Source organism: Vitis vinifera, chromosome 11 (genome assembly GCF_030704535.1).
Source record: "Vitis vinifera cultivar Pinot Noir 40024 chromosome 11, ASM3070453v1".
NCBI lineage: Eukaryota > Viridiplantae > Streptophyta > Magnoliopsida > Vitales > Vitaceae > Vitis > Vitis vinifera.
This window is the reverse complement of record NC_081815.1, coordinates 1,667,723-1,694,049: the sequence shown is the minus strand read 5'-3', so window position 1 is coordinate 1,694,049 and position 26,327 is coordinate 1,667,723. Positions and strand designations below refer to the sequence as shown.

Here is a 26,327-nt window from a genome sequence, read left to right as displayed (position 1 = left end):
TCCAGTCAACCTACCTGATACATGGTAGTGGAGTTTAACCTGTGTACATGTTTTTCATTAGTGGGTATCTCTTTTTTTGAGGGATGAACTTTCAATGTAGATGGGTTATAACTCACAAGTCATTATCAGTCCTTAGGAAGGATGATGACCTAATGCAAACCTTTTTTCCATTTTCCAAAATAAACTTCCCAAATTCCAGAAATTCTCACATCTGTGGGGAATTTAATTGGAAATTGAGTTCAATCATTTTATCCAAATTCAAAGGGCTGTCAACTGTAGCTAAAATGACCAATCAAAAATCCAGAAAACCCCCAAATTACTAAAATTGCTTTCTGTCAAAGTTGACTGTCAAGAAAAACTTTAATAGGTTAAATAAGATTCCAAGAATGGTGTTCCATTCTGATTTGTGCTGCTGGAAATCAATCATGTGGGTTCTTGCACATTGAAAGAGGCATTACTGTCTCGGAAGGGAAAGGTGCAAGCAAGGGAGACCGGTTTCTCAACAATTTCATCCAACAAAGAAGACTCAAGAAAACAATATGAGCTGTAAATGCAATCAGCAAACTATTTATGCATGTCCATCTCATGAGGATCGTCGTTTAAAAACCCTAAATGGTTGAGCTTGGGCACAAGCTGTATCATGAGTAGGGTCCTTCAGCCACCTGAACAACATATTAGATTCTTCACCAGGAACAATGCTGAAAAACTCAACTTTAATAAGATTTACAAATTGTTTTGAACTCTTGATTCCATAAATTTATCTGCTAATGGGCTCTGCATTACCTGGTTAGGGGCTATCCTTGTCTTGCTGCAGGCCTGTCTTTATGAAGTTCAGAGCTACCAAAGCCAACTCAGCTTGATGTGAAGTGTATCTATGATCAGCTCCTTCTACAATGTGTAATGTGTGGTTAGGTATAATCTTGGCGAACTCCAAGGCATCTTCAACAGGGATGATTTCATCGGCAGATCCATGGATTGTCAAAACCCTGTATATACAATATCAATGTGGCAACTAATAAACAATAATCATTTGAAATATATCACCAACATGTGGTCCTTGAATTACAAAATTCTAGGAGTATTAACCTAGTCATCAACCATGAAAATACCCCAATTTTCCACCCACATATAAATAAAAAGGCAAGGTCATTCATCTCAAAATTTATAGCTAAAAGTAGAATAACAAGATTGCAGACAATAACCAAGCTTTGAACTAAAAAAATTTCTGTGGGAAACAATAAACTAATTAATTGAGGGAGTATTAAAACATCCAAGGGAATGAGCTTGTTGAGTTACTAACTTTCCTAATAGCAATGTCAATCATTCTCTGATACCCCACATGTGTGACCCCATGCCCACTGTGGGAGGCACAACCATGTATATCATGCCTTTACACAACTCTAAAGCACCCACACTGGTACCTCTTAGATGAATCACAAATTTGTGATCAGCCTGATACCCACCATGGGAGGCACTGACAACAGTAGTTGCAGACAAATGCACAACAGCAAATAATTAGACAGAAAATTTTTTGTGATCACAAATTATTAGACAAATAAATAGATGGGGGGAGGACATGAACATGAGACTTCCGATCAACCAAAGCTTTGATACCATGTTGAGTTATTCTAAAAGCTTAAGTTATTAGAATTTGGCCCACAATGTAGATCATGCTCAAACAGAGTCCATGGATTCAGTCAATGTTTTACATAGAATACGACTTGAAAAGCCCATTATCTTCTTTACAGCATTTAAGATGCACCTTTTCATCTTTTCTTACTTGGGATGAAACCTATGGACTAGGAGTAGACATTGCCCAAATAGAACAAGATAATGGAAAAAGGATTTGATTGGCAAACACCAAGTAGTTGGGTTAAAGTTTTCTTACAGTTGAAATATTTGTATGAGCTCCCATTTCTGAAATGACTCCACTTTTGTTGTCTGACAACTGAATGATCTCATGGGACCTCAAATTAAGGGGAAAAAAGGATGGTTTCATCATATATAGAAGATGGACCATCAATGCACTGTTATTGCAAAACTCATTTTACAGTAGTCCCCTTTATGACTAGCAACCTTTTTGTACATAATAAGCATTTATTAATAGGAAAAATGACTAGGCTTATATATACATGAAGTATACAAGGGAAGCCATAAAAGCAGCAAGAGCAAAAAGAAAAATGGAACTCCACATATACAAAATTAGATAATATAGATTATTAATTTATTAGTCTATGGAATATTAATTATGTGCCTATTTTAGACACAAGAACATTATTTCAACCAAAAACAGTGTAGATGTAGTCTGCCTGATAAATGTATTTATTTTTTCTGACCTGCATCCTTTTTCAATCTTAAGGCATGCTTCATGCATGTCAGTACTTAGGCGATCCATCAAACTCTTCTCAGTCACACGATAATTAACACTTCCTGCAAAGTAGATATCAGTCAAGTTCTAATATACATTAACAAACAAACACATACACACACACACACACAGACTCTATTGTTGGGTCCCCCATTGGAGAAAACAGGGAACCATATATCACAATATCCAACTTTCTTGTTTTAAGTTATAATATTATGACAACTGTAGAGCATGTTGCCAAATCTCATATGGTAATGAATAAGATTTTGTTTTCTTTAGAATTCAAAACAAAGAAGGGTGATAAAAGGTTTTATTGAAATTTTCCCTTACTCTCTTCTGTTAAAGCATTTAAAAAATAAAGAATAAAAACCTGAGGGAAATGATAAAAGAACAGTCAAACCTGCTGAAAAAAATGAAAATATATATCAAAACATGGGCCAATGTATGAACACAGAAAACAACACGTCAGACTCACCCACATCATACTTTTCTTTGTTTGTTTATTTATTTTGTTCAGGATGGGGTTTGGGATTCCAAGGGGGGAATTGGATTTGACTTTAAATGAACAGAATGTCATACAGAAAATGACAGGTCAGACACAAAATAATAGGTTACCTGTTTTATTTTTAACATCAATAAATCCATCCTTCTTGATTCTTTCGAAAAAGTCTTTACCCAAGCGCTCATCAATGCCTCTCTTCAGATTATGACGGCCAGAAACATTGAGAACCATTTGGATATCATGATACTTTGAAGCATACAACAGCACCACATTGCCTCCTGCAAGATTCAGCAATGCAAGAATTCAAAGAGAAAGGGGTACATGAAGACAATTACTTGATTATTAGAGTTGCCTTTCTAAGCTGGCTAAACATATTTTAGCATAAATGAAAGATGAAGGTGCCATTTGCATATGTGTTTATTTTTTTCATAGGTACATGGAGAAAATACTAATGAGGAGAAATGTAATTGCAGAAAATCAGTTCCATGGATTGATGTTACAAAGCCCCCATACACAGTGGTTCCTATCAGTATGAGTAACATACAAATTATTTTTGAAAATAAAAATTCTTGAATATCTATATATTTTTTTGATACTTGTGTTTACTCGATTTCATGTATTTTAATTTTATAAATTGACAAGAATATTTTTGAAATATAGGGAGACCAAAAAAAAAAAAAAAAAAACCATTTCCTATCTAAGCATTCTGTTTAAAAAGAAAAAGAAAAAAAATGAAAGTAGAAGTGTATGACAATGGGACCGATGAAGCTAATTATCTAAAATGAAAACCATACTAAATCTAAACATTGGATTCATAACAATTCTATATGATGCATGTCCCCACATCCTTTGAAGGTTATAAAATCCAATGTCATTCCAACTATTGACAATCTCTATCCTTGGACAAGGCACATGGAATGTCTATATCTTAAATTGGGCATTTTTTTTATTCAGGAATTATGGGTGGAATTAGGGATAGTATGTGGATCTAGAACTCACCATTCTACCCCCAGATAAGCAAAGAAACAAAGTTAAATCTCAGGTCAAGAAGTGTTAATCTGCAGATCCCACTAAAGCAAAATTGTGGATGAGCGAAACAGAGAAGAAAAAAAAAACCATATAGGTAATATCACCACAACTCCAGCACTCAGCACTACAGCCAATTGAGCTAAACTCATACTTGCTTTTTGATTGTAGCCCTTCATCACCATCCCCTCTATCTGTCTAATGCTAACAATAATAATTGCATGAATAAGAATAAAAATGGCTAAGAGAGTAATCAGTGTTGTACCCCATGGCTTGGAATCCAAGTTAAAGCATTATGCTCTATTAGATTGATCTTCTTCACAAAACTCCCATAAAATTATCAATTTATAAAGTGAAAATTTCTCTTTTGTTATTTTTATTGCTAAAATCTTTATATTTGAACAGATATAAACTGGCACACCTTTACTATGCCCCAGAATTGCATGTATTACACGCTTTGCACCACGGAAATGTTGGATTACAGCATGTAAATCATCAGCCTCTCTCCAATAGCCACCGTACTGAAATGAACCTTCACTTTCCCTGGAAATCAGATAACTATTTAATGTATAACTAAATCAATATGAATTGAAGTGCAAAGTTTTAGAACTCTTAGGATTGACACCTAGAACTAGATCATTTGAGTGATTTCAAGGTCCTCAAAATCACTTTTGCAATAATTTTTGTATTTATATTTTATATTGCTAATTTGGAACACTTTATCTAGCTTGCCTATCTACTTTATGTCATTATTCCAAATGCAAAGGAAAGTGAGGTTGAGGTTGGAACAAATTTAAAGGGATTTCCTTTGGGGTCGAAGGAATTTAGAGAAAATGGGTTGGAGAGAATTTAAAGAGAAAGCCTCATTTAGTGAAGTGACCTATTGTTTGGTCAAATAAGAAAAAAAGGGGCTTCGATGTGAGGTGTCTTGCTTTGATCAACAAGGCTCTTCTTAGCAAATGGTTTTGGTAGTTTGCAATGAATGGAACAGGAGGATTTTTGGAAGCAAATTACAAGGGGCAAATAAAGAGAAGTTGAAGGGAGTGGTGCTCTAATGAAGTGAGTGAGTGATAGGTACAAGATTCGGTTATGGAAAGCCATAAGGAAATTGTGGGTGATTGTTAACAATGAAATCTTTTTTTTTGTAGGCAATTGAAGGAGGGTGGAAATCTGGAAGGATAAGTGGTGTGGTAATGAATTGTTGTTGAGCTGTAAATAAAATAGGAAAATTATTTTCCTATTATGTTAGTTTCCTATTTTTGTAAATAGATAGTTTTGTTAGTTTCCTATTTCTGTAAATAGATAGTTTTATTAGTTTCCTATTACTGTAAATTGATAGTTTTATGATTTAGGAATAAGTTAGTTTCCTATTATGTCTCTTGTTTCCTATTTCTTCTCTTGTAATCTCCTATATAAACTGTGTATAATCAATCTAATAGACATAATTTATTATTTTTCATCCCATATTTCATGTCAATTGTTGTGTGTTTCTTTTCCCTCCTTATTTGCCTTAGCCAGTTCAAATGAGGCATGGGTGGCGAATATGTGGAATCAGTCTAACGTCAACAGTTGTTAGACTCCTAACTTCTCTAGGCATCTAAATGATTCAAAGATTGAGATTATGGAGCGTTTTTCATTAAGGTTTCAAGATAAGGCGGTGAATAGGGAAGGAGAAAATAAGGTGATCTGTTTGGAGACAATGAGTCGTTCTTTCTCTATGAAGTCCCTTTACACTTGCTTAGAGCCTGGGAGTTTAGCCCCTTTTCCAGAAGTTGTTGTTTGGAACTCTTGGATTCTACCGAAGGTGAGATTTTCGTATGGGAGGCGTCCTGGGGTAAAACTCTACTTTAGATCAACTTCAGAGGAGAAAGTGGTTCCTAGCAAGCAAATCCTTCCTTTGTCATATCCAGGGGAAGTCAATTGACCACATTCTGCTACATTGTGGTATGACAAGGGTTTTGTGACAATTTTTGTTCTCTATCTTTAGAGTATCCTAGGTGTTATCTTCCTCAATAAAAGAGACTATGTGAGGTTGGCAAGGGTCCTTTGTGGGAAGGAATTGAAAAAAAGTATGGGGAACAACTCCCTTGTGCCTTTTTTAGACAATTTGGAAGGAGGAAAATAGAAGATTGTTTAAAAACAAGGAACCTTCTATCCAATGACTGAAAACTTGTTCCTTTATAACTTGTTATCTTGGACCAATTTGTACATAATTGAAAGTCCAATGTCCTTGTGTGACTTTATTGATTGGTTGGGTTCTCACTAAGGGAGGAAGAAGTTTTTTTGTTTTCCGTTTCCCCATTTTTTGTCCATCTTTTGGCAGTCGTTGTATACGCCCTATGTACTTTGGTGCACTCTTTTTAGCGGTTTTTAATGTATTCTTTTTTAACTATCAATATATATATATATATATTGAAATTGGGGAAAATTTAACATCCTTGTTTGGTCATTGCACAAGCTTAAAACAATTCAACAATTCAATTTGTCAAACACTTAAATGTTACTTTTGAAACTCACACAACATTTTTTGAACCATGGTTTACCAAATGCTTAAATGATTTCATCACAGCTAAATTTTCTTTCAACACATCTAAAGAATGATTCTCTAAAGAGCTGCAAATATACTTGTCTACTATAGATTTAAGAGAATAAGAGAAGAAGGCAAGAAACAACCACGCTTAGCACTACTATCAGAAATATTCTTGCTGTTATGTCTTCATATGAAATCTTTGAGTAGACTGTACGGTCACTAGTGAAATGTAGGGCATTGATGCCCATTGGAGTATAATATAACAAAGTTTCTATATTAGGATCTATTACACTGAAATCTTATTAAAAATCTAGCTATTTATAATAAAGAATCATAAAATAGATAAATAGAGTGTGTGCTATATTAAAAATGCCAAGAATATCTGAAAGCACCCAAGGAAACTATCTTAGCAACTTTAATCATCAGTAAATCAGCTTTTTGTGAACACATGGGACATCCTAATACACCAAGGATCAACTTGTAGTTCTTGAGATTGTCAAATCAGATTAACTCCATGGGTCTGAGAAATTGACGAACAATTCAAGCAACAAAAGAAGGAAAAAAAAAATTCTAATCACGAAACAGAGGTTGAGAGGCCTTGTACAATATAAAATAAAAGAAGAAAAGAGACCAAGCTGTGACAAATAAGAGAATGTGATTGGTTTTTCCAATGCAAAAACGAAAGAGACAAGGCACATGAATTGTGGCTAGGGATAGAAAAAGGGAGATTTGAGGTTTACTTGTGTGCATAATGGCACATATGAAATTAAATGCAAGTATAAGGATAGTTAGGAAATTAAATCCAGGGTGGGCCAGGGCATAACCCTTTTCAAGCTTGAGTCCAAATTGGATTCAACCATTTTACCTCAAAACTGTCCATATCCAATTTTCTCCTCATTGCCAAACCTAGGTCTCATCCCAAAAGCAAAGCAGAACAGGAAGGTGAAAAGAACAAAAATAAAATAAAATAGCCAACACAGGTAAGAAGAAGTACACAAAAAACACAGTTTATTGAAAATTTTGCAAGATGAGCACAAAAGAAAAACTACATGTCAGCTAAAAAGAGGGCTCAGTTCTATAACTGAGTTACAGCATGGGATCAGATCTGCAAAAAGAGCGGCTATTTGTGTTATGCAAGCCACTTGACAATTTGGTGAGGTTTATCACTCAACAGCTAAACAAATAAGTGGCAAGAGGCAAAAGCAACCTTCAAGTTCAGGAGCCATGTTTTGTCCTATAATACTACAAGCTTACCCATTTCCAGCAAAGTCCAAGCGAAAGGCACTGATCCCCTCATTTTCCAGAGCAATAGCAAGGTTCACCATGGTATTGTTTTCCTGGAGATGGAAACAAGAGCTGTAAAATCATTCCTCTCCTGAGCATCAACCAATCAGATAAACATACTGCATTTTTAAGAAGAATGATATGTATCCAGTCATTGAAGTAGTATCATGAAAGCTATATTGATGGGTTAAGCCTTATCTACACACATATACAACAGTGTACAAATTTTGCACCTTACTCATGATATGTTCACATATACTCAATAGAGTCCACATTTTGCACCCTACTCACCATATTCTTATCATGCATATATTTAGGTTATAATATTTTGAAGTTAAATGACAAATTCTGTCTCTATAATTGATTTTTTTTTTTGATAAGTAAAGAAGAGTATATATTAGAGTCTCTATAATTGATTTCCAAGGACTCATTTTAATTTTCTATCTTATGCTACTAAATTGGATCACATTTCTCCAAATGGATATGTCTATACCAAAAAGTGGTTGATTTTTTTTTTTTAGATAAATAAAGAGATTGTATTAAAAACCACCGAAGCAGTGGCTAAAAGTACAAGAAGGAGAAAAGAAAAAGAAAGAAAAACACCCCACACTCCCTAGCAGCCCGCCAAGGAACGAAGAGCCACCCTATCCACACCCTTAACGGGAAGCCACCCACCCAACAAAATCAACTAAGGTCGAGGGACCATCTTTTATAGACCTTTTCGTCTCTGACCAAAGAAAATAAACAAAAGAAGCCTTGAGTCTTTGGATTGACAACTCCTCTTCCTCAAAAGCAACTTTGTTCCTTGTCTTCCAAACCGTCCAAAAAAGGCACAAAGGACTTGCTTTCCAAACACCCTTCCTCTTCTTCCCCACAAAAGACCCATTCCACCCCGAAAGCGTCTCCTTAACCGTGGCAGGCAGCACCCACTGTACCCCAAACATTGAGTAGAGCAGCACCCAAAGAGTTCTAACCTTATCACAATGAAGAAGAATGTGATCAATTGATTCTTCATGTCTTTGACAAAGGTAACATCTGTTCGCTAGAGCCCAACCTCTCCTTTGAAGCTGATCCAAGGTGAGAGCCTTTCCCCACGTTGTTTCCCACCCAAAAAAACTCACTCTAGGCTGCGCCGTAACTTTCCAAATAGCCGACGATGGGAAGGAGATTGGATGGCCTGATACTAATGATTTGTAGAGAGACTTAACCGAAAACTTCCCACAATTAGTCTCTCTCCAAATCACCCTATCATCCACCCCTTGCTGAATTTGCTTCCTATTTAAGGCCACAAAAAAACTGCACACCTCTTCCAACTCCCAATCATTAAACGGTCTAGAAAACAACGGGCTCCAACTTCCCCCACCCTCATTGCACCTCCAAACATCCTTAACCCAAGCATCCTTGGAAACAACCAATGCAAATAGAGAAGGAAAAGAAACACAAAGGGGTTCATCCCCACACCAAATGTCTTTCCAGAATTTTATCCTTTTCCCATTCCCCACAACGAAAACAAGCCTACTTTTCACAACTTCCCATTCTTTCCTAAGAGTTTTCCACAATCCCACACCATGCGTCTCCCCCCTTGCTTCCTTTGAACTTCAACCCCCTTGCTCCTCCCCATATTTTCCCCTAATCACTTGGTTCCAAAAAGCCTCTCTTTCCATAGCAAATCTCCAACTCCATTTACATAAAAGAGTCTTATTGAGGATAGAAAGACTCTTGACCCCCAACCCCCCATTATCCTTCTCAAGACAAACCAGCTCCCACTTAACAAGATGAATCTTCCTCTCAAGGGCCCCACCTCCCCATAAGAACTCCCTCTGAATCCGTTCTAACCTCAGTCTGACTTTTCTAGGCATAGAGAGCATGGACATAAAGTAAATGGGCATATTAGCTAGAGTACTCCGGATCAAAGTAATCATGCCTCCTTTGGATATGTATTGGCTCTTCCATCTAGCCAATTTTTTCCTCATTCTCTCCTCCATGCCGTCCCAAACAGCCCGCGACCTATACTGCGCACCTAAAGGCAAGCCCAAATAAGAGGTTGGGAGACTTCCAACCTTACAACCAATAGCTGCAGCCAACTCCTCTACATTATTCACACAACCCACCGGAATAAGCTCACTTTTGTCAAGATTAATTCTCAAGCCCGACATGGCTTCAAACCACATTAAAATCCAATTTAAATGCAGCAATTGCACCTTGGAAGCTCCACAGAAAACCAAAGTGTCATCAGCAAACAAAAGGTGTGACACATTAACTCCCTCACCACCCCTACTTCTTGCCTTACAAGCAGACACAAAGCCCCCAGCTACTGTTTTCCTTAGGAGACTACTAAAAGCTTCCATCACCAACACAAAAAGATACAGAGAGAGAGGATCCCCTTGCCTTAAACCTCTAGAGCTTTGAAAAAAACCTGAGGAAGACCCATTCACCAAAACGGAGAAGCTAACAGTGGAGATACACCACTTCATCCATCTAATCCATTTTTCCCCAAACCCCATCTTCTTCATGACTGAAAACAAAAAGGACCATTCCACATGGTCATACGCTTTCTCAATGTCCAGCTTACACATCACAACCTCTTCCTTGTTTTTTAAAACCGAGTCTAAAACCTCATTAGCCACCGGAACAGCATCTAGAATTTGCCTTCCTTGCACGAAAGCATTTTGAGCCTTGGAGACCACCTTCCCCACCACCCTCTTTAATCTATTAGCTAAAACTTTAGCCAACCACTTATACAGACCTCCCACCAAGCTGATAGGCCTAAAATCCCTTAAATCTTCTGTCCCTCCTTTCTTTGGAATCAAAACAATAAAGGTGGCATTAAGACTTTTAACAAACCTGCCATGGTTATGGAACTCCCTAAAAAACCCCAAGACCTCCTCTTTCACAAACTCCCAAGAAGATTGCCAAAAGGCCATAGAAAAACCATCAGGCCCGGGAGCTTTATCCCCACAAAAACCTTTAAGCGCTTCCATCACCTCTTGCTCCGAAAACGGCTCCTCCAAACTGGCTGCATCCACCGCCTCCAATCTCTCAAAAGACAATCCCCTTAAGCTGGGTCTCCAACCTCCAGCAGAAGACAACATAGCTTTAAACTCATTCACCACCCCCTCTTTAACCTCATTCTCCTTTGTTAACCAAACACCATTTATTTTGACCCGGGATAACATATTCCCCCTCCTGTGAGCGTTAGCCATCTTGTGGAAGAACTTAGTATTCCTGTCCCCCTCTCTCAACCAGACTTCCCTTGATTTTTGTCTCCAAGATATCTCTTTCATCAAAGCCCACTTCTTAAAATCCTCTTTAGCTCCTCTCCTTGCGTCCACCTCCTGAACAGAGAGAGTCCGAGATAACTCCATTTTGTCCCAAAAATCCACCTGACTCAAAGCCAAAACCTTATTGACCTCCACTTTCCCAAACTCCAGCTTATTCCAATCTCTCAACAGAGACTTCAAAGCTTTCAATTTAGAAACCAACACATAGCTCGCAGACCCACTAAAATTGAGCCCCACCCACCACCCCTGCATTTTTTCTTTGAACCCCTCTTCCTTCAACCACATATTCTCAAACCTGAACGGCATCGGACCACTCCTTACTCCTCCCCCGTCTAGAAGAATTGGAAAATGATCCGAAGTCGGCTTAGGAAGGACATACTGCATAGACCCAGAGAAATGATCCTCCCATTCATTCGAAATCAGAAACCGATCAAGCCTTGAATGGGATTGATTATTCAATCCTCCCTTCCAGGTGAAAGAGCCTCCTTGCAAAGGCAGGTCCCTCAACTCTAAATCCTCCATAATCTCCGAAAAATCTCCTCATTGAAGCAGATAATCTGCCTCCCCTACTGCTCTCCACAGGGAATCTCACAACATTGAAATCCCCTGCCACACACCAAGGATCACTCCATAGACCCCTAACCGCTCCTAATTCCGCCCAAAAATCTTCCCTCTCTTTCATCAATGAAGGCCCATAAACTCCAGAGAATAACCAACAAAAGTCGTCCTCACAATTTTTGAATCTGCAAGACACAGAAAAGTTCCCCACTTCCGCTTCCAATAAATGCAGCACCCTCTTATCCCAGAACACCAGCACACCGCCAGAAGAACCCCTCGAATTTAACACCTTCCAATCCAGACATCTTCCCACTCCGAGGCTTCTAACTATCATCCTTGACATCTCCTGCATTTTGGTCTCTTGTAAACACACTACATCCACCTTTTGACTCTTGATCAACGCCTTAATCACCTTTCTTTTCTCACTATCATTAGCCCCTCTAACATTCCACGACAAGACTCTTAATTTCATAACATCCATCTTAATAATCCCCTCACCCCTCACTGGACCAACAAACCCAAACTTCAGTTAGCAATCTGAAGCAACCCCGCACTCTTTCTAGTCCCACAATAATTCACTGAACACTCCAGTTTTTTCAATTCTCTCTCTGACTTGGAGACCTTTTGAACCTTCCTTTTTTTTCCTGCCACACCACCCTTAAAATTCTTTCACTCTTCCATTCTTCTTAATAACAATAAAATTTCCCCCTCAAAACCCTCCGTAGGCATACCCAGACACTTACAAAGATTATAAAATCACCATTCATCCACGAGCCCAGCACACTTCTATTATCTTCCTCCGAAACTCTTCCCGTAACTTCTACCGTCATTTCTCCCCCCTTACTCTCCTTAATATTCTTCTCCATGTCGAAAGAAATTTCCCTCTCCCTCCCATCAGCCTCAATGATTCTCAACGGGTCAGCCCTCCCTTCTTCGTTCACCACATATGGCCCCTCGAGTGCCACCAAGTCCCGAACAGCCATAACGTCCTCATTTTTTTCCCCGCAGAAAAAAGAAGAAGAAGAAAGAAGACCCCGATCCCCGAAACTAAGAAGAGAACAGTTTTCGGGAAGAGAGTACCTGGATACCTCCTCCAATAGGGCCTCATCTGCACCAGTCTTTCCTCCTCCTTCAGCCCACAACGCAGCACCGACGATGGCCTCGATCAGCCTCGACTCCTCGCATGAAGATTGAATCGCCGGAGCCCTAGAATCCATGTTTCTGGACCCTTAACAAGATTTGAGACCTTGAATGCACAATCTCCAGACTCCCAGAGAATAAATTCTTTAAATTTGGTAGTTCAAAATTTTCCACAAATTGCCAATGAGCATTAAAATGATCTATAGTTCATTTGTCTTCTAGGGAGCAACCAATGGTTTTCAGATTCCTGACTTCTTGGAGCAAACCAGGTTTAAACATAAGATTGCTTAAAAAGAAAATTTCTGTACATGATGCAATTCATTAAAACAAATTTTACCTATATTCATCACTTTATCTAGTAAGTAATTCTTTTATTTTATTAGTTTTTTCAGTTTCTTTTATCAAATAGAATTTGTCTGGGCTGGAAAGTTAAACTGTTTGAGTCCTCCAACCAACACACTTGCAATAAATCTGTTTATGTTTCGGTTCTAAAAGTATTGCTACTATTAGAAAGCAGTAGTTTATAGATCATACAAACACCTTAACACCATTTCAATATGAGAAATCCCAAGACAATACAGTAACAGGCAAGTGCCTTGCTAACTCGATTCTATTTGAGTCTTGGGTCTATCTTACACCTTAATTGGAGAGGATGCTCTCACTCCACCCCAACAAAGAAAATACAAAAAAACCAAAAAAGAACTAGATAGTATGCATCATAGTCAAAATGGAACACAAAATAGAACTTCAAATATCGAAACAACCAACCTTTGTGGACCGAAAACCATGGCACAAAATTACAATTTCTGCAGATCCAGTTTCATGTAATGAGCCCATGAGTTTTTCACCATGATTGTTTGTTATTATCACTTTCTTCTGCTGAATCACTGAAACAGGGTAATTCATGTGAAAGTATTCAATATCTCTAACAATTGTCAATTGAAGAAAAACTAAAGCCAATATTAAATATAGATGAATCACACAGGAAATCTGTTTACCAAATTTAAATTATCCAAATTCCTCTATTCAAGTTCCACTTTCAAACATCCAAGCCCAGATTCTCAATTTTATCCATCTTTCCAATTATCTAACTTTCATTTGAACACATTAATTTTTCAATGAGTATTTCATGAAGATATGATGGCTCAAATTCTATTATCAATTAGGATTTATGTTAATAGGAATAAAACAGCATGGCCTTGTTATGCATTGCACACCAGATATTTATCGATTAACAAATAAATTGTGTGTCTAAGTAGGAAGTTTTACAACCAACATTAGATCTATACTTGGTTTAAGGAGCATACAGTAAATTATCTATCATTAACCTTTGCAGCCCTTTTAGAAGAAAGAGAAATATTGGAAGAGAATCATTAGCCTTTAAAACCTCAAGATGAACAAATTTCAGACTAAGATGACACTGACAGGCTGAAATGATCCCTGTACAAAAAGCCTTTACACTCAAATAACAAAAGTCGACAAATAAACACAAAGAATATAACGACCTGCTTCCTCCAATATAGATATTGCCTACTTTAAGCCTAATTGATCCTCACAACTTTAAAACTTGTCTACATGATTAAGAAAAGCTTGTACACATAGTGTTGGGAACCTCTTCCCCTATTTGATATAGAATATCACAATCTCCCTTATGTGACATCCTCGTTGTCTCCCTCAGTATTGTGAGACCAAACAAATAGACACCCCTAATGGGGCCGAATAGACAAAGACCCCACATCAAGTCCCTTCAAGTTGGGGATTGGCTCTTATAACATTTTATAATAGTCCACTCCCTCCTGTATAAATGTTGTCTGTTTTAGGTTCAATGGGCCTTCTACATCATTAAGAAGAGTCCAAAAATATAATAGTGTTAATAACTTTTTCTCCTATCCATCTATTATCACAAGAGTCACTGGTTAAATACTTGGACGTTAAGAAATTGAACTGCCAAACCTAAGATGAAGGAAACAAAAACCCTACTTCACTGTGCCAAATACAACAGATTCGAGATATCAAGTTAAGTGCATTTATCTTTTTTTTTTTTCTTTTTTTGGTGCACATTAAAGAACATCATTCAAAACTGTATTTCATTTTCTCCCCCTCTGTGTTCTCACCAACCAAACAGCACATCAGCGCTGCAAGAAAAACAGCAGCACTTGTACTCTTTCTTAGCAAATCCACTTCAGATTCAATCAATAGAAATCAGCATGCCACACTTACACAACCAAAAGGGTGTTCATTAATCTCATCCATTTTCATTTTTTTTATCTGAATCTCCCACATTTGCAATCATCTGAAAATGGGTATAGCTTAATTTCATTGGTATTCGTTTCAAAGCACAAGAAAAAAATCAGAAAATAAAATTAAAAAAAAAGAAAAAGGAATTGAGCTGATGGGTTTGCTCACCTGGGTTTTGTGCATCATGGTTCGAACCTGGTTGAGCCATCCTCAGACTGCTACTGGCCCTGTGCTTGCGAGAGGAGATGAAGCGGACCCGATGGAGAGGGAAAGTGGGCACTGGGCTTCTTTCGCAAATAAATGAGGTTGAGAGAACTGAATGATAATTACTGACGGGTTGTTCCATGGGCTGTCTCGACTCTCCACAGTCCACACTCTCCCAAGTGATTCGAAAGCTGGAACAAGAATTTACTTAAGGTTTATTACGTTTTGTCTCACTACATAATTTGTAAAAGGGAGCTTCTTCTTTTTTTTCTTTTTTTTTTTTCTTTTTTGCATCATATATTCTTTTGCTAGGGCTATATAATTATGTTATATTTAAAGATGAATAAGAAAAAATTAATATTACTATTAAAAATTTTTATTATGTTCATAATAACTATAAATGCTCATTTATTTATTTTTTATATTTAACTTTATTTACTTTCAAAAATTTTATTAAAAAATGCATAAAAAGTAAAGTGTTAGTATACGGCCAACAACATCTTTGTGCATCAAAATCCATGGCATCAAAACCCATCCCTAACTTTCTTCTTCAGAATCACTGAAACAGGGTAATTCATGTGTCAGTGTTCAATGTTTAGCCCAGTGTCCAAACTCAAGCCAAATAAAATATACAGAAATTCACAATCAGCTTAGGTTATGTAACATGATGGCATAGCTACTGACTTAAGCAAATCCAGAAGCTTTTTAGTCATCAAAGTCTTGTATTGTTGAACCTTTACAAACCCTTTAAAGGAGGAATAGAAAAGGTCCAAGGGAATATTTTAAGCTTTCAAGGGCCAAGACCAAGTTAGATAACATTGACACACAATGATTTGTTTAAATCAAAATTCTTTTCTCCAACACCCAAGTAAATAGGAGTCCACCAACGACCCAAAATTCAACAAACAAAACCAACTCTCCTCTTTTACTAGGTAAACTAACACATTCAAAATCACCCTAGACTTCCATCTACCTAATCTCTTATATTTCAATGAACAAACACAAGAAGTCATGAATTACCAAATGCTCCAGTTGGTTCCTGTAAAAGGGTAAGGATTGCAAACGATGGAAATCAACCCCCAACCACCCGTTGATTACTCTTGACTTGGTATCAAAGGAAACAAAACCCCCTTTCTTGACTCTGTCTAATACAACTATTTGGCTTATTAAGTTAGGTGAATCTATGCTCTTTTTTTCATTTTTTTTGTTCTTTGAAGAACAAAACATCACAAAACACAGTACTAGAAACTTCATTTTCCTTTCTCACATCTGTGGGGAATTTAATTTGAAATTGAGTTCAATCGTTTTATCCAAATTTGAAGCACTATCAAATGTAGTTAAAATGACCAATCAAAAGTCCAGAAGCCCCCAAATTACTAGCCATGCTTTATGTCAAAGTTGTCTGTCAAGAAAAAGCTTTACTGGTTGAATAGGATTCTAAGAATGGTGTTACATTCTGATTTGTGCTGCTGGAAATCATGTGGGTTCTCTCTTCCACATTGAAATAGGCATTTACTTTCTTGGAAGGGAAAGGTGCAAGCAAAGGAGACTGTTTTCTCAACGATTTCATCCAACAAATTAGACTCATGCCAACAATATGAGCAATAAAACCCAATTAGCAAACTATTTATTCATGTCCATCTCATGAGGATCCTGATATAATAACACCCAAAATGGTCAAGCGCTTATGCCAAGCAGTATCATGAGCAGGGTCCTTCAGCCACCTGAACATATTGGATTCTTCATCAGGAACAAAATGTTGAAAAACTCAACTTTAATATAAAATTTCAAATTGTGTTGGACTCCTGAATCAATAAATTTTATCCACCAATGGCACTGCATTACCTGGCTAGGGTTTATCCTTGCCTTCTTGCAGGCCTGTCCTTATGAAGTTCAGAGCTACCAAAGCCAACTCAGCTTGATGTGAAGTGTATCCATGATTAGCTCCTTCTATAATGTGTAATTTGTGGTTAGGTATAATCTTGGCGAACTCCACAGCATCTTCAACAGGGATGATTTCATCAGCAGATCCATGGATTGTCAAAACCCTGTAGATACAATATCAATGTTGCAACTAATAAACAAATAATCGTATGAAATATATAATCAACATGTGGTCCTTCAATTACAAAATTCTAGGTGAAAAATCTCTCTGGGGAACAATGAACTAATTAATTGAGGGAGTATTAAAACATCCAGGGGAAGAGTGTTGAGTTACTAACTTTCCTAATAGCAATGTCTATCAGTCTCTAATACCCCATATGTGGCTCCATACCCACTGTGGGAGACCTAACCATGTACATCATGCCTTAACTCTAAAGCACCCGCACCTGCGCCTTGTGGACGAATCACACATTTGTGATAAGCCTCATACCCACCAAGGGAGGCACAGACGACACTAGTTGCAGACAAATGGACAACAAGAGATAATTAGACAGAAAAATGTAGATCACGTTGAGTTATCCTCAAAGCTTAAGTTATTGGAAATTGGGCCCACAATTCAGATCATGCCCAAACAGAATCCATGGATTCAGTCAATGTTGTACATAGAATATGACTTGAAATAAGCCCATTTTCTTCTTCATAGCATTTGAAATGCACCTTTTTATATTTTTCTAATTTGGGATGAAACCTATGGACTAGGAGTAGATGATACCAAAATAGAGCAAAATATGGGAAAGGATTTGATTGGCAAACACCAAGTGGTCGGGTTGAAGTTTTCTTGAGTTGAAATATTTTTATCAGCTCCCAATTCTGAAATGATTCTACTTTTGTTGTCTGACAACCAAATGATCTTGTTGGACCTCAAATTAAGGTTAAAAAAAAGGATGGCTTCATAATATATAGAACATGGACCATCAATGACACTGTCATTGCAAAACTTGTTTCACAGCAGTCCCCCTTCTGACTAGTAATGTTTTTGTACATAATAAGCATTTATTAATATTAAAAAGAACTAGGCTTATATATACAGGAAGTATACAAGGAAAGCCATAAAAGTGGCAAGAGCAAAAAGAAAAACGGAACTCCACAGACACAAAATTGGATTTTAGAGATTATTAGTCGATGGAATATTAACTATAAGGGTGCCTATCCAGACATAAGAACATTATTTCAATGAAAAACACAAAGTGTAGATGTAGTCTGTCTGATAAATTTATTTATTTTTTCTCACCTGCAGTCTTTTTCAATCTTAAGGCATGCTTCATGCATGTCTGTACTTAGGCGATCCATCAAACCCTCCTCAGTCACACGAAAACTTCCTGCGAAATAGATATCAGTCGAGTTCTAATATACTGTAACAAACAAACACACAGACACACACACGGTCTATTGTTGGGTCCTTGGAGATAACAGGGAATCATTTATCACAACATCCATCTTTCATGTTTTAAGTTAGAATTCATATGACAACTGTAGAGAATGTTGTCAAATCTCTTGTATGGTAATGAATAAGATTTTGTTTTCTTTAGAATTCAAAACAAAGAAGGGTGATAAAAGGTGCAGAAATTTTCCCCCCATCATTTCTGTAAGAGCATTTTATAGAAAAAATAAACTGAGGGAAAACATAGAAGAACAGTTAAATCTGCTGAAAAAAAAAATGAAAATATATATCACAACATGGCTGATGTATCAACAGAGAAAACAACACATGTCAGACTCACCCACATAGTACTTTTCTTTGTTTATTTATGTCTTTTGTTTGGGGATGGGGCTTAGGATTCTAAGTGGGGGAATTAGATTTGACTTTAAATGAACGGAGTGTCATACAGCAAATGACATGTCACACACAAAGTAATAGGTTACCTGTTTTATCTTTAACATAAAAAAATCCATCCTTCTTGATTCTTTCGAAAAAGTCTTTACCAAAGTACTCGTCAGTGCCTCTCTTCAGATTATAACGGCCAGAAACATTGAGAACCATATGTACATCATGATACTTCGAAGCATACAACAGGACCACATCGCCTCCTGAAAGATTCAGCAATGCAAGAATTCAAAGAGAAAGGAGTACATGACAATTACTTGATTATTGTATTTCTAAACTGGCTAAACATATTTTAGATAAATGATAGATGGAGGCGCCATTTGCATACGTTTTCTTTTTGCTCTTTTTTGGGCTTCTCCTCATTCTTCTTTGGCACCTACAGTAGAGATCGAAGTATTTGGCCCCCAAATTTTATTTTTTTTTATTTTTTTTATTTTTTATTTTTTACATAGGTAATTGGAGGAAATACAAATAAAGAAAAATGCAATTGCAGAAAATCAGCTCCATGGATTGACGATACAAAACCCCCATACACAGTGGTTCCTATCAGGATAAGTAACATATGATTTATTTTTGAAAATAAAAATTCATGAATAATTTTTTTGATGCTCATGTCTACTTGTATTTTCATGAATTTTAATTTTGTAAATTGACAAGAATGTTTTTGAAATATAAGGAGACAACAAAAAAAATGAAAGTAGAAGTGTGTCACATGAGACCTGATGGAGCTAATTATCTAAAATAAAAACCACACTTAATCTAAACATTGGATTCATAACAATTCTATATGATGTGTGTCCCCACCTCCTTTGAAGGTTATAAAATCAAACAGTCATTCCAACTTTTGGCAATTTCTAACCTTGGACAAGGCACATGGAATGTCATCTTAAATAAGGCAATTTTTTTATTCAGGAATTATGGGTGGAATTAGGGATAGTATGTGGATCTAGAATTCACCATTTTACCCCCAGACAAACAAAGAAACAAATCAAATCTCAAGTCAAGAAGTGTTAATCTACAGATCCCACTAAAGCAGAATTGGGGATGAGTGAAGCAGAGAAGAAAAAAACCATATAGGCATGATCACCCCAATTGAGCTAAACTCATACTTTTTGGTTGTAGCACTTCATCACTATCCCCTCTATCTGTCTAATGCTAACAATTATAATTGCATGAGTAACAACAAATATGGCTAAGAAAGTACTTTGTGTTGCACCCCACAGTTTGGAATCCAAGGGACAATGCTCTATTAGATTGATCTTCTTCCAAAAGCTCCCACAGAATTATCAATTTATGAAGTGAAAATTTCTCTTTTGTTATTTTTATGGCTAACGTCTTTATATTTGAACAGATATAAACTGGCACACCTTTACTATGCCCCAGAATTGCATGTATTACACGCTTTGCACCCCGGAAATGTTGGATTACAGCATGTAAATCATCGGCCTCTCTCCAATAGCCACCAATCTGAAATGAACCTTCACTTTCCCTGGAAAGCAGATAACTATTCAATATATAACTAAATCGATATGAATTGAAGTGAAAAGTTTTAGAACTCTCAGGACTGACACTCAGAACTAGATCATTTGAGTGATTTGAAGCTCCTCAGAATCACTTTTGCAATAATTTTCGTATTTATATTTTATATTGCTCATTGTAAAATGTAAAAGGAAAAAAAAAAAAAAAAAACTCTAACTAAAAATACATTTACTTAAATTCAGTCAAAATAGAAAAACGAGATTATTCTTTTAAAAGAAATAAAAATGAAAATGAAAATTCTAGTAATTAGTTCTAAACTGATTTATTGAAATTTTACAAAATGAGCACAAAAGAAAACTATATGTCAGCTAAAAAGAGGGCTCAGTTCTAAACTGAGCTACACACCATAGGATCAGATCTGCAAAAAGAGTAGCTATTTGTGTCATGCAAGCAACTTGACAATTTTGTAAGGCTTATCTCTCAACAGCTATAACATATATAAGTGGTAGAGGCAAAGACATATATCACAAAGAAACTTCAAGTTCAGTAGCCATGACTGTGTCTTATAATACTACAAGCTTACCCATTTCCAGCAAAATCAAAGCGGAAGGCACTAATCCCCTCATTTTCCAAAGCAACAGCAAGGTTCACCATGATGGTGTATTCCTGGAGGTGGAAACAAGAACTGTAAAATCATTTCTCTCCAGAGCATCAACTGATCAGATAACCATATTGTATCTTAACAAGAATGATATGTGACATATCCAGTCATTGAAGAAGTAGTGTCATGAAAGCTATGTTGATAAATTACGCTAAATCCACATATACTCAATAGTGTACTGTTTTTGCACCATATTCATGATATGCTCACTAGTGTCAACATTTTGCACCCTAATAACCATATTCTCATAATGCATGTATTTAGCTTATACTATTTTGTATTTAAATGACAAATTTCTGTCTCTCTAATCGGTTTCCAAAGATTCATTTTAATTATCTATCTTATGCTACTGACTTCAATTACATTTTTCCAGACTGATATGTATATACCAAAAAGTAGATGATAATCAATGTTTCTGGACCCTTAAGAAGATTTGAGACCTTGAATACACAATTGCCATACTCCCACAAAATCTATTTAAATTTGGTAGTTCAAAATTTTCCATGAATTGCCAATGAGCATAATATCAATCTATAGTTTATTTGATTTCTTGGGGGGTAGCCAATGGTTTTCAGATTCCTGATCTCTTGGAGCAAACCAGGTTTGTATATAAGATAGCTTAAAAAGAAAAATTCTGCACATGATGCAATTCAATTAAATAAATTTTACTTATATTCATCACTTTATCTAATAAATAATTATGTTATTTTACTAGTTTTTCAATTTCTTTTATCAAATAAAATTTGTCTGGGCAGAAAAGTTAAACTGTTTGAGCCCCCAACCAACATGACACACTTGCAACAAATCCATTTATGATTCAGTTCAAAAAATATTGCTACCATTAGAAAGCAGTATTTTATAGATCATACAAACACTTAACACCATTTCAATATGAGGAGTCCCAAGACAATATGATAACAGGCAAGTGCCCTGCTAACTAGATTCTATTTGAGTCTTGGGTGTATCTTACACCTTAACTGGAGAGCATGCCCTCCCCCCATGCCACAAAAGAAAATACCAAAAACCAAAATGGAACTAGATAGTATGCATCATAGTCAAAATGGAGCACACATAGAACTTCAAATATCAAAACAACCAACCTTTGAGGACCGGAAACCATGGCACAAAATTACAATTTCTGGAGATCCAGTTTCATGTAATGTGCCCACAAGTTTTTCACCATGATTGTTTGGTATTATCACGTTCTGCTGCTGAATCACTAAAACAGGGTAATCCATGTGGAAGTTTTCAATATATCAGACAGAAAATACTACAGCAAGATTAAATATTCATGAATCAAACAGAAAATCTTTTGCCAAATTTTTTAATTATCTTAATTCCTCTATTCAAGTTCCACTTTCAATTAGCAAAGCCCAGAGCCTGAATTTTATTTAGCCTTCCAATTATCTAGCTGACATTTGAACACCGTAACTTTTCAATTAATATTCCTGGAAGATATGATGGATCAAATTCTACTATCAATTAGAATTTATGACACTAGGAATAAAACAGCATGGCCTTGTCATGCATTACAAACTATATATTCATCAATTACCAGAAAATCAGGTGTCTAAGTAGGATGCTTTACAAATTCAACCAACATTATATCTGTACTTGGTCTGAGCAGCATAATGTAAATTGTATATTGTTAACATTTGCAGACCTTTCAAAGAAGAGTGAGAAAGGTCGCAAGAGAATCTTACACTCTTGAAAACTTAAGATGAACAAGTGTCAGAGTAAGACAGTGCTGACAGCGAAGATGAACAGTTTCAGAGTAACACCCAAATAACAGGGGTTGAAAAATGATGCAAATATCAATCAAGGAAAACCAGCTTCATAAACCAAATGAAAGCATTGTAATGATTTCAACTTTAGCCAACACATATCCAAAATCCCAATGTTGTGCTATCCACCTAAACCCCCCTTTATTTCAACATATGTTTACAAGGAGTCACCAATTGAAAATTTTACCGTAAAGAAATTGAACTGTCAAATCTGTGATATTACAGGTCAGATAGGAAAATATATATGAGTTTTTCTTAACCTTGTGAACGCATTTTAAAGCCATGATAGGAAAATATATGAGTTCTTCTTAACCTTTAGACATGTTTTAAAGGCACGAGGGCTCTTTGGGCCTACACCTGACAATATCTACAAGGTTAGGAGCAACCATTACAAATGGTATCACGGTTGATTCCTCTACCCAGTGTGGGAGTTTGTTTGGCCCACAAAGAGAGTTTGTCTATTTGACATATTGAGTTAAGTACATTTATCATTTTTTTAACATTAAAGAATATACATAATTTCATTTTCTTCCACAGTGTGTTCTCACCGGCCAAACAGAAAAACAGCACTAGTACTGTTTCTTAGCAAATCCACGTGAGATTCAATCAATACAAACCAGAATGCCGCACTTAACCAAAAAGGGCGTTCATTAATCTGATCCATTTTCATATTCTTATCTGAATCTCCCACATTTGCAATCGTTTGTGCAGATGGGTATTGCTTAGTTTCATTGGTATAGGTTTCAAAGCACAAGAAACAACCAAAAAAATAAAATTATTTATAAAAAAAAAAAAACTGAGCTGATGGGTTTGCTCACCTGGGCTTTGTGCATCATGGGTCGAACCTGGTTGAGCCATCCTCGGATTGCTTCTGGCCCTGTGCTTGCGAAATAGGAGATGCAGAGGACCCGATGAAGAGGATAATCGGAGAAAAAGGATCCTTGGTAAATAATTGAAATTGAGGGCACTGAGTCATAATGTGCCGTCTCCACACTCTCCCAAGTGGTTGGATGGTGGAAGGAGAATATATCGACTGTTTATTACGTTTTTGTCCTGTCCAATCACTTTTATTTTATTTTAATTTTTTTCATACACTACCCCTTTTACATTTTGCAACATTTTCTATTGTGTTTACAATTAGTATAAATGTTGATTTATTTTCTATTTTCTATTTTAATTTTATTATAAAAAATGCATAAATAAGAAATGTAATAAAAAAATATTAAATGTATAAATTAATGAAATGGATACATTCTCATTCGCTTTGAGTTAAAGAAGTTCCACTAGACTCCCAAATCTCACTTTTTCAAAATAAAATTTTCAAAAATTTATATTTTATATTTATCTCTATTATAGTTTTAAAATGCTTTTATATTTTTATTTTGATATTTATAAATATATGAATGTTCTCTTCATTTTTATCAAACTAGTTTGATTCAATTTTTTATATTAAAAAAAATTCACATTTTAAAAAAATGATTTTAATAAAATAATTCAATTATTTACTTAGTAATATTTTTTTGAAGAAAACATGTTCTTCCTAAAAGATATGTCCAAATATTTTACCTCAAAGACGCAACCCTTCTAACAGACATGTTTTGTATTAACCTTCGATAAATATTGTTATTTCAAAGACACAACCCCTCCAATAATCATCACCTTCAACTATAGATAAGAAACTTGACAATATCTTTTACTTATTCAATACGATGTCTCTTGTTTTTCATTTAGTTACTCATATCTCGAGTTAAATCAAATTCTTTCTAATATTTAAGTCTAGTCAAACATTCATTCCATCGATTATTTAAGAGGATATAAATCAACAAGTAACTCACCATTTCTTTTTATATGATATACTATTATAAACAAGAAATTGAACATTGTATCTAAAAATATTGACCAATCTAAAATACTGCCTCCGAGTCACCAAACCATGTCACCACCTCAAAGTGGTAGTACCATAAATAGGTACCAACCAACCAAATACCTTTGAAAGGAAGCGGCCTATTCTAACCCTATATCTCGAAAAGAGACGACCTTAGGTACCAAGCACAAAGGGATACCTCCCTAAACCCCCACCTAATAACTAGAATGTTCATATTAACAAGACTCGTGATTCACAATTTGGAATCTAGTTAAAACACCGTAATCGCCACCAAAATTGACTACCAAAGTCAACCTGCACCCTAATATAAACAGGCAAACCAGCCCATTGTATCACACGATAAATCAAGAAGGAAAAATCGCTTCCAATAGGCATACTCAATAACCCAATCTAACCTAATCTTTGACTAATTGGCCTAAATTTGACTCCAAGTTGAAAACTTCTTAAGAAAGTGACTACAAAATGATGGTTAACCGTTAAAAATATCTACCATAAGATGACACAAGACCCGTGAGGCTAATAAACTATAAAAAGTCCTTCAAGCTACTTCAAAGGCAAGTCTTCCACCTCTACCAAATCTCCTCCTACATCCAACAAATGGAGAAATAAAAATTTATTTATTCATAAAAATTTTCACAATCTTCAATATTCTATAAGACAATCATCTTTATATTCTAAGTATTTAAGAGGCATAGAATCAAACTTTAGCCTCGATATAAACCTATTATTTGTGAGTTCTATTTTTTTGTATTTTACTATTCCATTCATCTTTGTACAACACTTTGACATGTAGTAGTATAGTTTATCCTTGTCCTCAACAACACAGGCTGCAAACACAATCACCAACTATTCTTCATGTCCACAATCCCATCAGGATCCAACTTTCATCAACTCCCAAATGGTTGCTCGATAAGCATCTGTTAACAAAACAATACACACACGAGCAGAAATATAGAAAAGATCAAAAATCATTAACATGGTTCAACAATCAATGTGATCTTTACATCCATGAAGTGCATCAACACTCAAGAATCCACTAATCAACCCTTAACATCTCCTACGAAGCGCAACAAAATCGATTAAGGTTTCCCAATCCAACATCCCATTGAATCAAGAGAAGATGCATCAGGCACCTACATCTATTAAGATTACTCATCATAAGCAGGGTTGAAAGACTCGATTTTGATCAAAATTTAAAGTCATCTTGATTGTATTAAGCTTTCTGCTATGGACACAACATTACCTGGCTCAGGACTTGGGGGCTAGGATTATCCTTGGCTTGCTGCAGGCCCACCATTATCAAGTTCTTTACCACCAAGGAAGCTCAGCTTGATGAAATGTGTATCCATGACTAACACTCAGAACCAAACCAAACACCATAAATCTAAGAGAAGAACAAGAAACATTTGTGAATATAATTGCAGTCAGTCTCATTGTGTAAATGTACAGTCATTACAGAATTGTTGGTCATTAAACTATGCCCACTGGAATCGGATAAGTACAAATTTTCTTCCAGCAGAATCCATTGTATTGAAATCAATGTAAAACACAAAAGAACATTAAAAGGCACCCTAGAAAACTGTCTTAGCAGTCGAGTACTCCAGCCATGATGCAAATG

General features: G+C 36.1%; 1 protein-coding gene across 4 annotated transcripts; it reads right to left on the bottom strand.

The window, feature by feature from the left end:
- Window positions 1-476: 476 nt before the first annotated feature.
- On the bottom strand, window positions 477-26,090 carry LOC100257601 (uncharacterized). 4 transcript variants are annotated; one of them, XR_009466949.1, is made up of 11 exons: window positions 25,953-26,090; window positions 23,643-25,626; window positions 22,141-22,259; window positions 20,963-21,045; window positions 20,268-20,389; window positions 18,939-19,103; window positions 18,307-18,394; window positions 16,977-17,179; window positions 15,096-16,855; window positions 14,910-14,982; window positions 13,457-13,576 (listed from the first exon to the last, which is right to left on the bottom strand). XR_009466949.1 is itself a non-coding variant. In XM_010657882.3 (8 exons), the coding sequence occupies exons 1-7, from the start codon at window positions 15,271-15,273 to the stop codon at window positions 788-790; spliced, it is 960 nt and encodes a 319-aa protein (XP_010656184.1). In that variant the 5' UTR covers window positions 15,274-15,509; the 3' UTR covers window positions 477-698; window positions 784-787. The 4 variants fall into 4 exon arrangements, 3 of the variants coding, with proteins under 3 accessions (XP_010656184.1, XP_010656185.1, XP_002281718.1); XM_010657882.3 differs by lacking the exons at window positions 14,910-14,982; window positions 16,977-17,179; window positions 18,307-18,394; ... (4 more) ...; window positions 23,643-25,626; window positions 25,953-26,090 and adding exons at window positions 477-698; window positions 784-986; window positions 2,337-2,430; ... (1 more) ...; window positions 4,318-4,439; window positions 7,681-7,763 and having other exon boundaries at window positions 13,458-13,576; window positions 15,096-15,509; XM_010657883.3 differs by lacking the exons at window positions 14,910-14,982; window positions 16,977-17,179; window positions 18,307-18,394; ... (4 more) ...; window positions 23,643-25,626; window positions 25,953-26,090 and adding exons at window positions 477-662; window positions 784-986; window positions 2,337-2,430; ... (1 more) ...; window positions 4,318-4,439; window positions 7,681-7,763 and having other exon boundaries at window positions 13,458-13,576; window positions 15,096-15,509.
- Window positions 26,091-26,327: the final 237 nt, after the last annotated feature.